General features: G+C 42.8%; 1 protein-coding gene across 2 annotated transcripts in view; it reads right to left on the minus strand.

The window, feature by feature from the left end:
- Positions 1–9,237: 9,237 nt before the first annotated feature.
- The window catches only part of betaCOP (coatomer subunit beta), a 75,882-nt gene continuing 70,868 nt past the window's right edge, over positions 9,238–14,251 (minus strand). For both annotated transcript variants that reach the window (XM_070083373.1, XM_070083372.1), the window contains 2 exons: positions 10,122–10,386; positions 9,238–9,410 (listed from right to left, as the gene is read on the minus strand). In XM_070083373.1, the coding sequence (XP_069939474.1) occupies positions 9,253–9,410; positions 10,122–10,386 (423 nt within the window). In that variant the 3' untranslated portion in view covers positions 9,238–9,252. The remainder of the gene's footprint in view (positions 9,411–10,121; positions 10,387–14,251) is intronic.

A 14,251-nucleotide genomic window follows, 5' to 3' on the forward strand; every position in this document is an offset into this window, starting at 1 on the left:
GAAAACTGAAAAGGGAAAGGATGAGTTTGGGAGGTGAAAGGAAAAAAGAAAGTAAAAGAAAAGAGTAAAGTGATGAGGGATCATACGATTTAGATAAAGAAAATTGATATCAAATTAAGGAGGATATAGAAGAAGGAATTTTTCAGATACACGTTTTTGGGAGTTGATGGCCGAAGATGGATTGATGAAGGAAGGTTAACTGAATGATGGGGGAAAAAAGGGGAGGGTTTGGTTGAGGACATGTGGGACAAAAACATCTAAAAGAAGGAATTTATGAAAGAAAAGTAGACCAAATTTTTAAATGGGTTTTTGGTTGGAAGGGAGGGGGAGGCGGTTAGAGGCAGGGGAGATGTCCTGTCAAAGGGGCAAGGGTGTAAAATTTTACAGAAAATTGGGGGGAAAATTGGGAGAAGGGGAGTTAATAAAAGAAAGGGGGCGGGGGGGGCTGTTAGGTGGTTTTTTTTAAGAGAAGGGACAAAGTAGAATAAAAAGAGTACATCTGTGGGGGGAAAAGGGCGGGAGGGGCCCAAAGGTTGGAGGGGGAAGGGGATTTTTTGGGGAAGGGCGGGACTCAGAAAGGGGCATGAGCGCAAAAAGGGAGGAATGGAGACAATGGTATTTGGGCCCTGAAAACTGTTGGAGCGTGAGCGGGGGAATATTTGTAAAGGGGTTTCTTCCAGTTATTTTTATATAGCCGGATATGAGTCCTGGAAAGGGGAAGTACAATGCCGACCCCCAAAGGGGGGGTTCAGGATATTACATTTTGGGAGGGATAGTTGTGTACTTTATAGGTCATGATATGTTTTTACAGTTGTTTTGAGCCCCTAAAACGGGATTGGAGTGAGGAAAGGGTTTTGAATAGAGGGGTTTATTTTCTTTGGGGTTTTTCCCTTTTTTTGGGTCCCCCCTGGTGGAGACTCGACTTGTTAAAAAAAAATGACATATTTTATTTTTACAGTTTGGGTTTTAATTATTTGGTTTCAATATTATTTTTAAAAAAAAAGAAGCGCTGCCTTGGGGTTATACGGGGCCCAGGGTAGGGAAGGGGGGGTTTTATGGAAAGGGGGAGGAGGGATGACTGAGGTTAGAAAAAGGGGGGATATAGAGGGGGAGAGGAAAAGAGATTGGGAAAGGGCTGGGGGTATAGTTTTTTGGTCATTTTGCAAAAAAAAGGAGAGTCTGGATGAAAGGGGGTCCATAAAAAGGGGAAGGAAAGAGAGAGCAGCAGACCCAAGAGGACGAGGAGGAAATTCTGCTTTCGCTGGAAAAAGGGGCAGTCCGACAGAAGGGGACTGAAAAGGAATCGGCACCACAGAGAAAGGCCCCTATAAATTTCCAGAGTAAGACGAAGGGCCCAATGCGGGAGGGGAGAGTAGCTCCCAACCCACACTGGTGATAAGAAGACCCCGAACCATAGGGGTTTTAGTTATTTGCCAAAATGAGACCAACGGGCAAAAATAGTCCGAAATGGAATCCCTTACATGAAACGGGTATCGGAGCTGACGCGAGCAGTGTTCCTTTTCATTGCCCTGACGCCAAAGACCGGGGCCCCAAAAAACAATATTTTTTATGTTTAAAGAGCGCGAAAAGGGAAGGGGGCCCGGGGGGAGGTGTATAAAAGATCCCAAAAGCCCCAAGGGAGTCTGAGACAACCACAAATGATGACACAGGCATAGATGAAAGGATAAGTCTGAAGGGAGGGCATCACCCAGCAAAAAAAATCCCAGCCAAGATAAATCCCTTTTGACGACGCGCCCGGGGAAACACGCTAATCCCCCCCAGAAGACTTAGAGCCACCTGTGCCACAATGGCATGAGAAGGGGTGAAAGGGAAAGAAAAAGAGGGGAAGACGAGACATTTGGGGTTTTTAAAAGAAGGGAGAGAAAGAACAGCCCCAAACAGCGGGAACCCCGGGGGAGGGAAAAGGAGATGCAAATTTAAAAGAAAGGGGGAATTGAAGAGAAGAAAGAGCAATAAAAGAGAGAAGGGACGGAGAAAAGGGGGCCACAAAAAAGAATGTCTACAATTCATGACCATTCATAAATGGAAGGTTTTGGGAGATCAGAGCGCATAAGAGCTGGGCAATGGGCATCACGCGATCGGATAGATGGAACGCCCCTTTCCAGAGGCTCTCGGGGAAGAGGAAAACCGGGCAAAAAACGAACCTTGGGATAATGAAGGGTAAAGAGAGCAGGAGATGCCGCTGAAAGATCTGGCACCAAATCAATTTTCCCCAAAAAAAGGGGGGAAATGTGGCGAGGGGGGTTCAATCGCCCCCAGAAAGATGAGAAAGGGGTTTTAAGAAGGTTACCGGGGACAAGTTTTCAGAGGGGTAATGGGGGTTTTCCAGGAAAAAACCACGATCAAAAGAGGGGCCCAGAAACTTGACTGTACCCCCCTGGATACGACCCATAGAGGTGGATGACGGAGATGAAGAACCCCAGTAAAAGTAATTTGGTGGGTTTTAGTGCGGGAAAATTAAACCCCAGGTGGTGGCCCACCTGAAACAGGCGACGCATGCTGGGAGAAATGTAAAAATGAAGCGCGCCAACAGGCAAGCTTTAAAATAGAGTGAGACTAAAATTTTTGAGGGAAGACGAGGCCAAATAATAGAAGGGAAAATGTTGTGCCCGAACACATCCCTGAGGGGCACCTTCAGCTTGGGTAAAATCCGGGAGCAATTATTAACCCAAACAAAGCCTTGTTAAAAAACTTTGGGGAAAGGGTGGATTCTAAAGGCCAAGGAGGGGGTTGGGGAAAAAATACCGTTGTGCCATGCCTTCAAGGTCAAAAAATGGCAATAACTGAGTGGTTTTCGAAAGGATTACAAAAACGTATCCGGGGAAAAGGGTCTGGAAACGCCCCCCTGATTTGAAGTGGGAGACTGTTTTGTGCCTAAATAAAACTAAACGCTCATTTACTAGGCGCCCACTTGCAAACTCACTGGAGCAATGACATAGTGGGAGGTTTCTGTCCTGTGTGCCTGGGTTTGTGAAAGGAGAAAATCATTTCACAAGAACCCTTGTGACCAAATAAGATTGTAAAGGCGTAGGGCCAAAAGGGTATGATGAAATGTTGTGATCAAAATGAATGTCATGGGGCCCAAATGCCGATGATCGGGGAAATGAGGGTTGCCCCCAGTTCTTGAATGAAAGGCACATTATAGTTTTTTCTAGAGAAGAAAAGTCCAAGGGGTTTAAATCTGGGGGACTTTGGAGGGAAAAAAATGAGGGGGAAGATAGAGTCCCTGAAAAATGGGTCGAGATCCTTTTTGGGGAAACCCAGTGGGTTTTTATATCAACACCCAACCCGCAGAACAGGACCCGGTCAGAGAATATTTTTCCACCCAGTTTTTGTACTTTTTTTCCCGACTGCATATAGAGGAAGCAGAGGGGGAGAAAACCCCCCCAGCGCCGGGAGCCACGGATGACACGCGAAGACGTTTTGCAAAAAACAAGAAGTCCGGGGTTTTACAAAGGTCCCATCAGGAAAAGGATTTGAAGAATACAATAAATTATAGCCTGAGATGGGAGAGATAACAGCAGAGTGTAATTTTGATTCCTGTAAGCAAACACCAACAGGGCAAAACTGGGAGAGTAACATCTGAAGCTCACCCCGATTACCCCTGAGGCCGCGTATATTCCACTGTAAATAGGCCATGATTGGCAATGATAAAGATACCTGAAATCCGCAGGTAAGGGTTCCTACGGACTAGAGGGGTTAGAAAAGTCCACATGCGGAGGCAGTGGAAAACGTTCAAGCAGCGAAGGAACGGTGCGCTGTGAAGAAAGAAGTTGCGCAGATGGAGTAGAGGAGAGAGAAGGAGCGGAGGGTGGATCAGTGTCCATTGATGGTTTGGTCTCTGCAATATATTCAGAGATTGCTTCAAGTGTTTCAGAATTCAGAGACGTCGTATGGGAGACAATATTGGAAATGGTAGGGGGAGGATGAGTAAAGATTGGAACTGTAATGGACTGTACCAAGGTAGGAGGGGGCGAAAGGGTGGAGGGAACTGGAGAAGCGTGGAAGGGGACAGAGACAGAAGAGGCACAAAACCTGGGCGGTGGCAGAAGAGGAAGAAACTTGGGAGGGAACAGGGGAGGAAGGTACAGTACGAGGAGGAGGGTGAACCTCTACACTTGTAACAGAGCCAGTGAGAGGGGGAGAACCAGGTACAGAGACAGGGAAGGGAAAATGAGGTGGAAGATGGGTAGGAGGTGTTAACGGACCTTTTTTTGACTTTTGAGAAGTAGAGGGACGATTGGGAGGAGGTGTCATACGAGATCTCGTCACTACTGAGGCTTGTGAGAGAGAACATGAAGAAGCGAGATCAGACTGAGACGTTGAAGTAGGGACGTCTGAGCCGAGGACAGCAAAAGAATTAGCTACAGGAGTGACTATGGGAGAGGGAACCACAGAGGTGGGTGCAGAAGATGGGATACCAGAGGTGGGGGGACGTTTTGAAACACGGGAATAAGAAACACGAGGCAGTCTCCCTTGGAGGCGGAGATGAGAAACTGCCATGGCATAAGGGAGACCTTCTGCCTCTTTGAGGTAACGGATTTCCCGCTCGTTTAAGTAGACTTGACAACGGCGAGAGTACGAAGGGTGAGCCTCATGACAATTAAGGCAAGAGGGAGGTCGATTGCAAGACGTATTAGAATGGTCATCGGCACCACAGACTGGGCATTCAGCGATAGATCTGCAATATTTCGCTGGATGGCCAAATCGCCAGCAATTTCTACACTGTTGCGGTGTAGGGATCACCTTTCGAACTTGTAACCGATGTCCTGCTACATAAACTGAGGATGGGAGTTCACGGCTGTCAAAAGTTAAACGAGCCACATTGCTAGGGTATCGTCTCCGCCCGCGGGCAGGAAGAATGTAAGTGTCTACCTTGAGGATTGGGAGATCTTGGAGTTCCAGCTGTTCAAGAATGTCAGTGCCACATGTCTGGAAATTTTGTTGAACTATGGTATGGGGCAGAATGACGGTACGACTACAAGAATTGAGGGAATGACGCTTTTCAATAGTGACAGGAACAGTATCGATATGGGAAAGACGAGAAAGCTCATGAGCCTGGGTAGCATTCTGTACGGTGATGATGCGCGTACCGCTCTTAAGAGCATGAAAAGAAATATCTTTACCAACATGGCGTAGGAGTGCCTTGCCAATACTGTGGTCAGAAAGATAGGCAGTAGAGGAAGTCGGTCGTAAAGTGAAGAATTTAGTCCATTGTGCAGTCTGAAACTGAGCGTGGAAAGGTAGTGAAGGACGTGTCGATCTTTTCTGAGAAGAACGAGAAGGTGGAGAAGTATCATCAGCAGGTAATTGTCGTTGGCGTTTAGGCGTGGGACCAGAGTTGATCCGACGTGGAACGGGCCGGCAATTTGAAAATTGCCGCACCGTAGAGGGAGAGGCCGGAAGCATAGTCAGAGGAGAGCGAAGGTCAGATAAATCGAAGGAGTCAGTCGAGGCCTCAGTACCTGAAGCGGGTGAGGAAACAGCACCGGCAAGAGGTACAGAGGCATGAGGAGTGTCCGAAGAGTGGTCCAAAGACGAGGCGGGGTCAGAACGGGGTGCGGTATCAAGAAGGGGCCCGGGGGTAGCAGGTTCATGGACTAGGGCTGCCATGGTTAGGTTACTTCTTTCTTTTTTTTTTAAGAAAAAAAAGAAAGAAGAAAAGAAAATAAAAATAAAAAAAGAATAAAAAAAGGGGGGACCGGGGAGGGATAGTTAGTTCCTAGGAGGAATGAAAGGGCCAGAAATCTCCCTCCGCGCCCAAGAGGACCTCAGCACCGCAAGTAGCGCAGATGCAGCATGGAACCCGTGCCATACCCTACCCATCATGCCAGTAAACCGGCAATCCGGGATAGCAACCTCACATCTGCCAAGCTACCTCGGTGGACAAAAGAGAGGGCGGCCGGAAATCCGCCACAAAGCATACCTCCTTCGGCCACCACCCCCGGAATCCGAAAGGTGGCTTCCAGAGATACACCTGTCGCCCGAGAGACACCCAAAGCCACCCTCCAGGATACCGGAGAGGGATCAGGACATCCCCAGGCAATCCAGATTCCACGGCAAACTACGCCACCGCCAAGAACCTCAACGGAATGGGATGGACCCCAGTACCCTTTTCCCTACCTAGGAACTAGCGTGCCTGTGGAAAAAAAAAAAAAAAAAAAAAAAAAAAAGGAAGGGCAAAAGGAAGGGGTGGGGAGGAGGAGGAGGAAAGGAAAAAGGGGAGGATGGGATAGGGAACGGGGGATTGGGGGGTAATTAGGTTCGGTCTGAGGAAGTAGACCGACAGGTCTAATTCCTCAGACCAAGAGCCTCTTCACCATGCCAAGGAGCCCCCCTTGAAGAGGAAATCAAGCAGGAGAAAGCTGGTAGGCCCCCATGTGAGAGAATGGGTCTGTGTGATCAGTGTGGACCATATAAAAAATCCTGGAGCATGCAGTGCATAATGAGAAAAAAAAAAACTCCGACCATTTTTTTTAATTAAAATGCCGACTTTGTGGTCTATTTTCGTATAGTATTTATGGTTGTATTCTTGTTTTCTTGGTCTTATTTGATAGAATGGAAAACATATTATAGAAATAGAGGTGATATTGATTGGTTTTACTATAAAAAGAACCTGGAAACGGAGCTCAAAGTAGGGGAAATGTTTGATTTTTGCCTATGTTCAAAAGTAAACAAATGATGTCATTGTCCAATAAATGTCCAACTAGCCATTCTAATATGCAGTCATGAATGGGTTGACATTATTTGTACAATTATTACAGTATTGCAGTAGTCTGCATAACAGTAAATCTTCTATTTTTTGTTTGAATAAAAATTCAAAATAGAAAGCAAGAGTAATATCAGAGGGGCCTGGAGACGTAACTGATGAACAAAGAAAATGTTATTTTAGAGCCAGGAATGTCTGCATTGTTCATTCTGGACCTTATTTTGAAACTCATATTTTTTAATTTTCATGAAATTGGCCAAATTGCAAATTTCTGACCACGTTTCTGGGTAGTTGAAATCGGTAAATGGGCAGTTTCCTGTACTCAATCGATAGAAAAAACAGAGTTCTACAGAAATAGCTATGAGTTTGGTCGACTGAAACAATGGAATTAGCCGAAAATAGTGCTCAATGTGGGCAAAATCGCCAATTTGTAAATATCGCCGAGGTCGCTAACTTCGCGAGAGCGTAATTCCATCAGTTTTCCCTCAAATTTAATTTTTTTGGTGTCATTACAATTGGGAAAAGAATCTCTATCATTTCATAAGAAAAATATTTTGTTTTTTAAATTTTGCAACACCAGGAGACACCTCAAGATTGGGGGTTGCGACAATCAAGGGGTTAAATCATTATTACATACATGCATTGAAGACCCATGACCCATAACCCATGCCTTATGATTAGCTTTCCACATCACACAAAATTTACTCCTGATGACATTATTTTTCTTGAACACTCTGGGATTTTCAGTGATACACCAGTAAAGGTTTCACTTTGAAATATCCACTAGCTGTACCACCATCAGCAGCAGCTGACGGTGGTACAGCAGCAGCTGACGGTGCTGTAGCAACAGCTGACGGTGGTGCAGCAACAGCTGACCGTGGTGCAGCAGTAGCTGACCGTGGTGCAGCAGCAGCTGACGGTGGTGCAGCAGCAGCTGACGGTGGTGCAGCAGCAGCTGACGGTGGTGCAGCAGCAGCTGACGGTGGTGCAGCAGCAGCTGATGGTGGTGCAGCAGCAGTTGACGGTCGTGTAGCAGCAGCTGACGGTGGTACAGCAGCAGCTGACGGTGGTACAGCAGCAGCTGACGGTGGTGCAGCAGCTGACGGTGGTGCAGCAGCAGCAGCTGACGGTGGTGCAGCAGCAGCAGCTGACGGTGGTGCAGCAGCAGCAGCTGACGGTGGTGCAGCAGCAGCTGATGGTGGTACGATAGTATTTCTCACTCTTTTTTACCACAGGGTTGGCACTATAAGCTTTCTTTGGGCCCATGGTGGCTTATTTAGCAGTTACAAGCACTAAAAACAATGGAATAATACAAAATGTATCAAATGTATGCATGGAACCATCAGCCCTAACTTGTAAACAATGGCACACTAGCTGAAGGCAGGGCAGCTGAGGCGCTCAGGCTGGATGGACAGGCGGACGTGTTCGGGACGAATGCCCATAACCGAGTTTTTCATTATTGGCCGAGCCAACATTTTTACGCAAAGACGCATCGATATCCAATTTTATCGCTAGCCGATGTCATCGTTACCCGAGGGTCCACTGTACAGGCTTTTGTTTTACACTCACTTGGCAGGACGGTAGTAAGTCCCTGGGCGGTTGCTGTCTACCAACCTACTACCTAGGTGACTAAATATATAAACTAAACATAGATGAATTGTCATACATTGCTCTTTGTTTTTTATGTTAACAATCCCTTTTCCCCCAAAGGAAGGGTAATCTAAAGAATGAAATAGTGTCCTACACTCATTCATTTCTTGTCCTGCAAGATCATCACAGCTTATTTGACTCTGCAAACCACAACAGAAGCATCCATTCTTTAAAGTGAAAGCACTGTGCTTCCCTCCACCAAGACTCCAAACCCAACCAACCAGTTTCCCTGAATTTCTTAATATATTGCTCACATTCTGACAGTAGTACAAATCCCCAAAACTGCTTGTCTCCACTTAGTTATAGCTAACACTCTCAAACATGTCTACTGAATGCTCAAGCACCCTACAACTAAAATCCTCCTTAGAGTAAGGACTAACTCTTCTACATTTCTTACATCCTCTAAAAGATGTTATGCTGGTAAGAAATGTATAATTCAGAGAGAATGATAAAATGAATTTGTTAAATATAAAGAATATAAGCAAGACAAGTTGTAAAGAAGGTGTATAAGTTTAGGGAGGATGGAAGATAGTGTACCTGTGACTGGCATGGAGGGTTCTTCTACATTAGAGGCACAGCCAAGGGCCAGAGCTGTCTGAGGAAAGGTAGGAAGAAAGGTGTGAAAGGAGTAGGGATCAGAGTGAAAATCCAGCAGAATATATAAGTGGATTAGATACTAGTGAAGGTATGTACTCTGACAGGCTATTATTGTGTAAGCATAATAGCTATGACATTATTCAAGGAAACCACCTAGATACACTTCAGTTTTGGAAGGTAGTGGCAACAATTTGAAAGTTAGGAGGAAAGTACTGAGATTCATTAAGTTAACATTTGTGGTCTTGGAAAGCTGGACAGAGGTGAATGAGAAAGTATCAAGAACTCACTTTATTTTCCCATTCAAATTCCAGCCACATCTGTCGGAATTCAAGGTCAGTGCAAGAGGCTGGAACAATGTAGTCCATGATGTCAACATGAATGTCATTTAAAATGACAACATTACGGTCACTGGTTGATCCTTTAACATCGTAAACTGTATCAAAATAGAAAAGAGCACAGAAGAATGAATATTTACCATTGAAAATGAATGCAGCAGCTGCTAAAGATATAAGTATCACTGACCTAATATTATTAAATTTAAAACAGTACATATAACTTCTACTTGGCAAGAGATTTTTAACACAATTACTCAACCACTTCCAACCAAATTCAGAAATCTCCACATATTATACAATGTCAGTTAAGTCCTTGACTTAATTAGGAGAACATGTAAATAGAGCAAAATCAACTGTTCACATTTAGTTATATGTACCACTAAAATAATATGAATGGTGACCTTATTTGTATTTAACTAAGTTCTCCTAAGTTCAAGCTTCTTCAGTAACTGCAATTTAATAAATTTGTCAGTACAGTAAAAAAAAAAAATAGGAAAAATTTAGCAGTTTCTGAATTTGAAAAAAATTTTGAATTGTAGAATTTATTGGACCTTAATATTTTTTCAATTATTACTATTATTATTACATCTGAGGACCACTAAACCTGTGGGGAGGAGATATACAGCACCTAGGGGAATAGGAGGCATTCAAGTCTGAGCCAAGGAAGGGAAGAACAGGTCAAATTCCTTGGATCAGAAGCCCCTCACCAACATCAAGAGGGTTATTTTTAAATAAATGTTCATGGTATGCCATAGAAGTTTTTTTTTGGAGTAACTATTTTCCAAAGAAAAAAATATGTATAAAATTACCTATGTTGCCAAAGATGAAGCCATTTTCAGTTGAGGCCACTTTAACATTTGCTTTAATATTACAGAAGTCATGTGGTGCAAGTACAACAGGCTGAGGTTTTTCTACTAGCTTTAGGTCTCCAAGGGTTGCCAGCTCCAAGGTGCAATTCTGTAGTGTGTCTGCAGTCTGGTTGACAATCAACACATCCAGGACAATATCATACTGGTTGATGTGTACATAAGCTTCTGCATACACAGGATCACTAAAGCCAGTAAGCTGTGTTACCTGTAACGATCTCACAGTAGTCAAAACTCGTGGATTAAAAAGCGGATAAAACAACGAGTAAAGCAAATCTCCAATTTAGGATCATTGAAATTACAAACATAATCATGGCATATTGAAGCCAATTAATTTCTTATAAAATCTAATCTACAGACACAAACATTGCTAATAAACAAATTGTTTTCAATAAATTATTTTTTCTCGGTAATTTTTCTTACTAAATGGATTCATACTTTGTGCATATTTATTTTATGCATGTTTGAAAGCTTGAATTTGTTTGGTAGAGACTAGTTAAGAAGTGCAATTTAATAATTACGGTTTTGCGATAGCCAAATAAATATTTATTCTTTGCAATTTTTTTTTTACCATATGAATTAATATTTTGAAAATGTTCATAATGTGTGTGTGGTAGGCTCATGTTTGTTTGATAGAAGTTGCTTAAGACCTATAGATTTAATAATGCTTTGTTTGTTTGGCACTGGCTGGCCATGTCCAGTATTCGACTGATAGCTGACGTGGATCAGCTCAGCTTACACCACTACCACCCCTACACAAGCCTGGACATGCAGTTAGTTGCCTTTACCTCCCCTTCTTATAAGATTTTTTTTTTTCAACAAACCGGCTGTAACCCACTAAGGCAGGGTGGCCCAAATAGAAAAACGAAAGTTTTTCTTTTTAAATTTAGTAATTTATACAGGAGAAGGGGTTACTAGCCCCTTGCTCCTGGCATTTTAGTAGCCTCTTATAACATGCATGGCTTACGGAGGACGAATTCTGTTCCACTTCCCCATGGAGAGAAGAGGAAATAAACAAGTACAAGGACTAGAAAGAAAATAGAAGAAAACCCAGAGGGGTGTGTGTATATATGTTTGTACATGTATGTGTAGTGTGACCTAAGTGTAAGAAAAAGTAGAAAGACGTACCTGAAACCTTGCATGTTCCTATACCATATATCAAGGAAAATATCATCACCGCTGTTTTATAATTTCATTGTTAAACAATGAAATTAAATGGAATAAAAGAATTTCAGAAACGCACCAGGATTGTGAGGGTTTATTTTTTTTTTTTAACAAGTTGGCCGTCTCCCACCGAGGCAGGGTGACCCAAAATGAAAGAAAATCAACAAAAAGAAAATACTTTCATCATCATTCAACACTTTCACCTCACTCACACATAATCACTGTTTTTGCAGAGGTGCCCAGAACACAACAACTTAGAAGCATATATGTATAAAGATACACAACATATCCCTCCAAACTGCCAATATCCCAAACCCCTCCTTTAAAGTGCAGGCATTGTACTTCCCATTTCCAGTACTCAAGTCCGGCTATATAAAAATAACTGGTTTACCTGAATTCCTTCACTAAGTATTACCCTGCTCACACTCAAACAGCTCATCAGGTCCCAGATACCATTCATCTCCATTCACTCCTATCTAATACACTCACACATGCTTGCTGGAAGTCCAAGCCCCTTGCCCACAAAACCTCCTTTTACCCCCTCCCTCCAACCTTTTCAAGGATGACCCCTACCCCGCCTTCCTTCCCCTACAGATTTATACGCTCTCCATATCATTCTACTTTAATCCATTCTCTCTAAATGACCAAACCACCTCAACAATGCCTCTTCAGTCCTCTAATACTTTTATTAACTCCACACCTTCTCCTAATTTCCACACAGCGAATTCTCTGCATAATATTTACACCACACATTGCCCTTTAGACAGGACATCTCCACCGCCTCCTTGCTGCAGCATTTACAACGCAAGCTTCACACCCATATAAGTGTGTTGGTACCACTATACTTTCATACATTCCTTTCTTTACCTCCACAGATAATGTTTTTTCTCTCCACATATATCTCAATGCACCACTCACCTTTTTTCCTTCATCAATTATATGGTCAACCTCATCCTTCATACATCTATCCGCTGACATATCAGCTTCCAAATATCTGAAAACATTCGCTTTTTCCATGCTCCTCCTCTCCAATTTTACATCCAATTTTTCTTTATCTAAATCATTTGATACCCTCATCACCTTACTCTTTTCTTTGTTCACTTTCAACTTTCTACCTTTACACACTCTCCCTAACTCATCCACTAACCTTTGCAACTTTTCTTAAGAATCTCCCATAAGCACATAAGGGCTTACTGTATGCAGAAATAAAATAACCAAACAGAAGCTAAAAATTAGAACTGAAAATAGAAAAATACTTACTCTGGAATTTGAAAGGTATTAACAGTACATACTAAATACTCAATATATATCAATTACAGGTACCATATGACTTATGACCTGCGCAACATACAACCACTTGACTTACACAGATGTATACTGTAGTTTGATCGTTTATTGACAATGTTTCGCCCACACAAATAGAGGTAGTAGTAGTAGTTATACATGTGGTGGAAAAGTCAGCTGGTACATGAGAACGAAAGGTTACAAAAGATATGGCTTGGGTAGCATAAAAAACAGGTTGGGCAAATGTATATGAATGGATTTGAGAAGGCATGCCCAGTTTAACCCTTTGACTGTTGCAAGCCCCTGTCTGAAACTGTCATTCTATGTCGCAAAAGTTTCGGAAAAAAAAAATATTTTTTCTTATGAAATGATAGACAATCTTTTCTCGATGGTAATGACACCAAAAGTACGGAATTTGGGTGAAAACTCATGGAATTACGCTCCCGCGAAGTTAGCGGTCTCAGCGACATATACGCATCAGCAATTTCGCCGACTTTGAGCCCTGTTTTTGGCCAATTCCGTTGTTCCAGTTGACCAAACTCATGGCTATTTCTTTAGAATTCTATTTTTTCTATCAGTTGAGTACAAGAAACTGTCCATTTACCGATTTGAACTACCCAATAAAGTGGTCAAATTGGTAATTTGGCCAATTTCACGCAAATTAAAAAAGATGCCAATTTCAAAATATGGTCCAGAATAAACAATGTAGACATTCTTGGCACTAAAATAACATATCCTCTGCTCATTAGTCACGTCTCTAGGCCCCTCTTATATTACTAATGCATTCTATTTTGATTTTTTATTCATACAAAAAAATACAAAATTTACTGTTATGCAAACTAATGCATTATTGTAAAAATGGTATAAATAATATCAGTGCACTAGTGAAATAACATTAGACTCCTCAGTTGACGTGTATTGGACGTGTGGTGTAATTTGCTTACTCCTAAACATTGGTAAAAATCGAACATTTCCGCTACTTTGAGCTCAATTTCAAGGTCGTTTTCATCACGAAAGTAATGAAAATCATCTCTATTTCGGGGGTTAAAAAAAAAAGGGGGGAAAAGCCCGGGGGGTAAAAAAATGGGAAGGGGGGTTGGGGGGAGGGGGGCATTGAGTGGGGGGAAAAATGGGGGGGAATATTTTTTTTTTTTAAAAAAACCTCCAAAAAGCCCCTTTTTGGAAGGGGAAAAGGGAAAAAAGGGGTAACTTTCAGGGGGGGGCACCTGGGGCCAGGGAAGGGGCAACCAACTTTTTAAAGTGAAAAAGGGAGCGGGTTTTTTTTAAAAGTTTTTGGGGGAAGGAATGTTAAAAGGCCAACTTTTGGGTGGGGTTTGGGGTTTAAATGGGGAAAAGGGGGTTGGGGCAGGGAAACCTTGACGGGGGGGGAAAAAAAATTAAGGGGTTGGAAAAGGTTTTTTGGGAAAAATTTTGTTTTTTAATAAAACCAAAGAAAATTAGAGTTAAAAGTATTCTGGGGACTGGTAGGGGGAAAGGGTGTTTTGGGGGGGTTCCCCCCCAAAATATACAAGGAAGGGGTTTACAGATGGAGTTGTAAATGTGAGGGTCTTGGCAAGAGGCGTGGAGCTAAAAGATAATCACACAAAGTGGGAGTTGTCACAGTT

Source organism: Cherax quadricarinatus, chromosome 9 (genome assembly GCF_038502225.1).
Source record: "Cherax quadricarinatus isolate ZL_2023a chromosome 9, ASM3850222v1, whole genome shotgun sequence".
In the NCBI taxonomy this organism is placed as follows: domain Eukaryota; kingdom Metazoa; phylum Arthropoda; class Malacostraca; order Decapoda; family Parastacidae; genus Cherax; species Cherax quadricarinatus.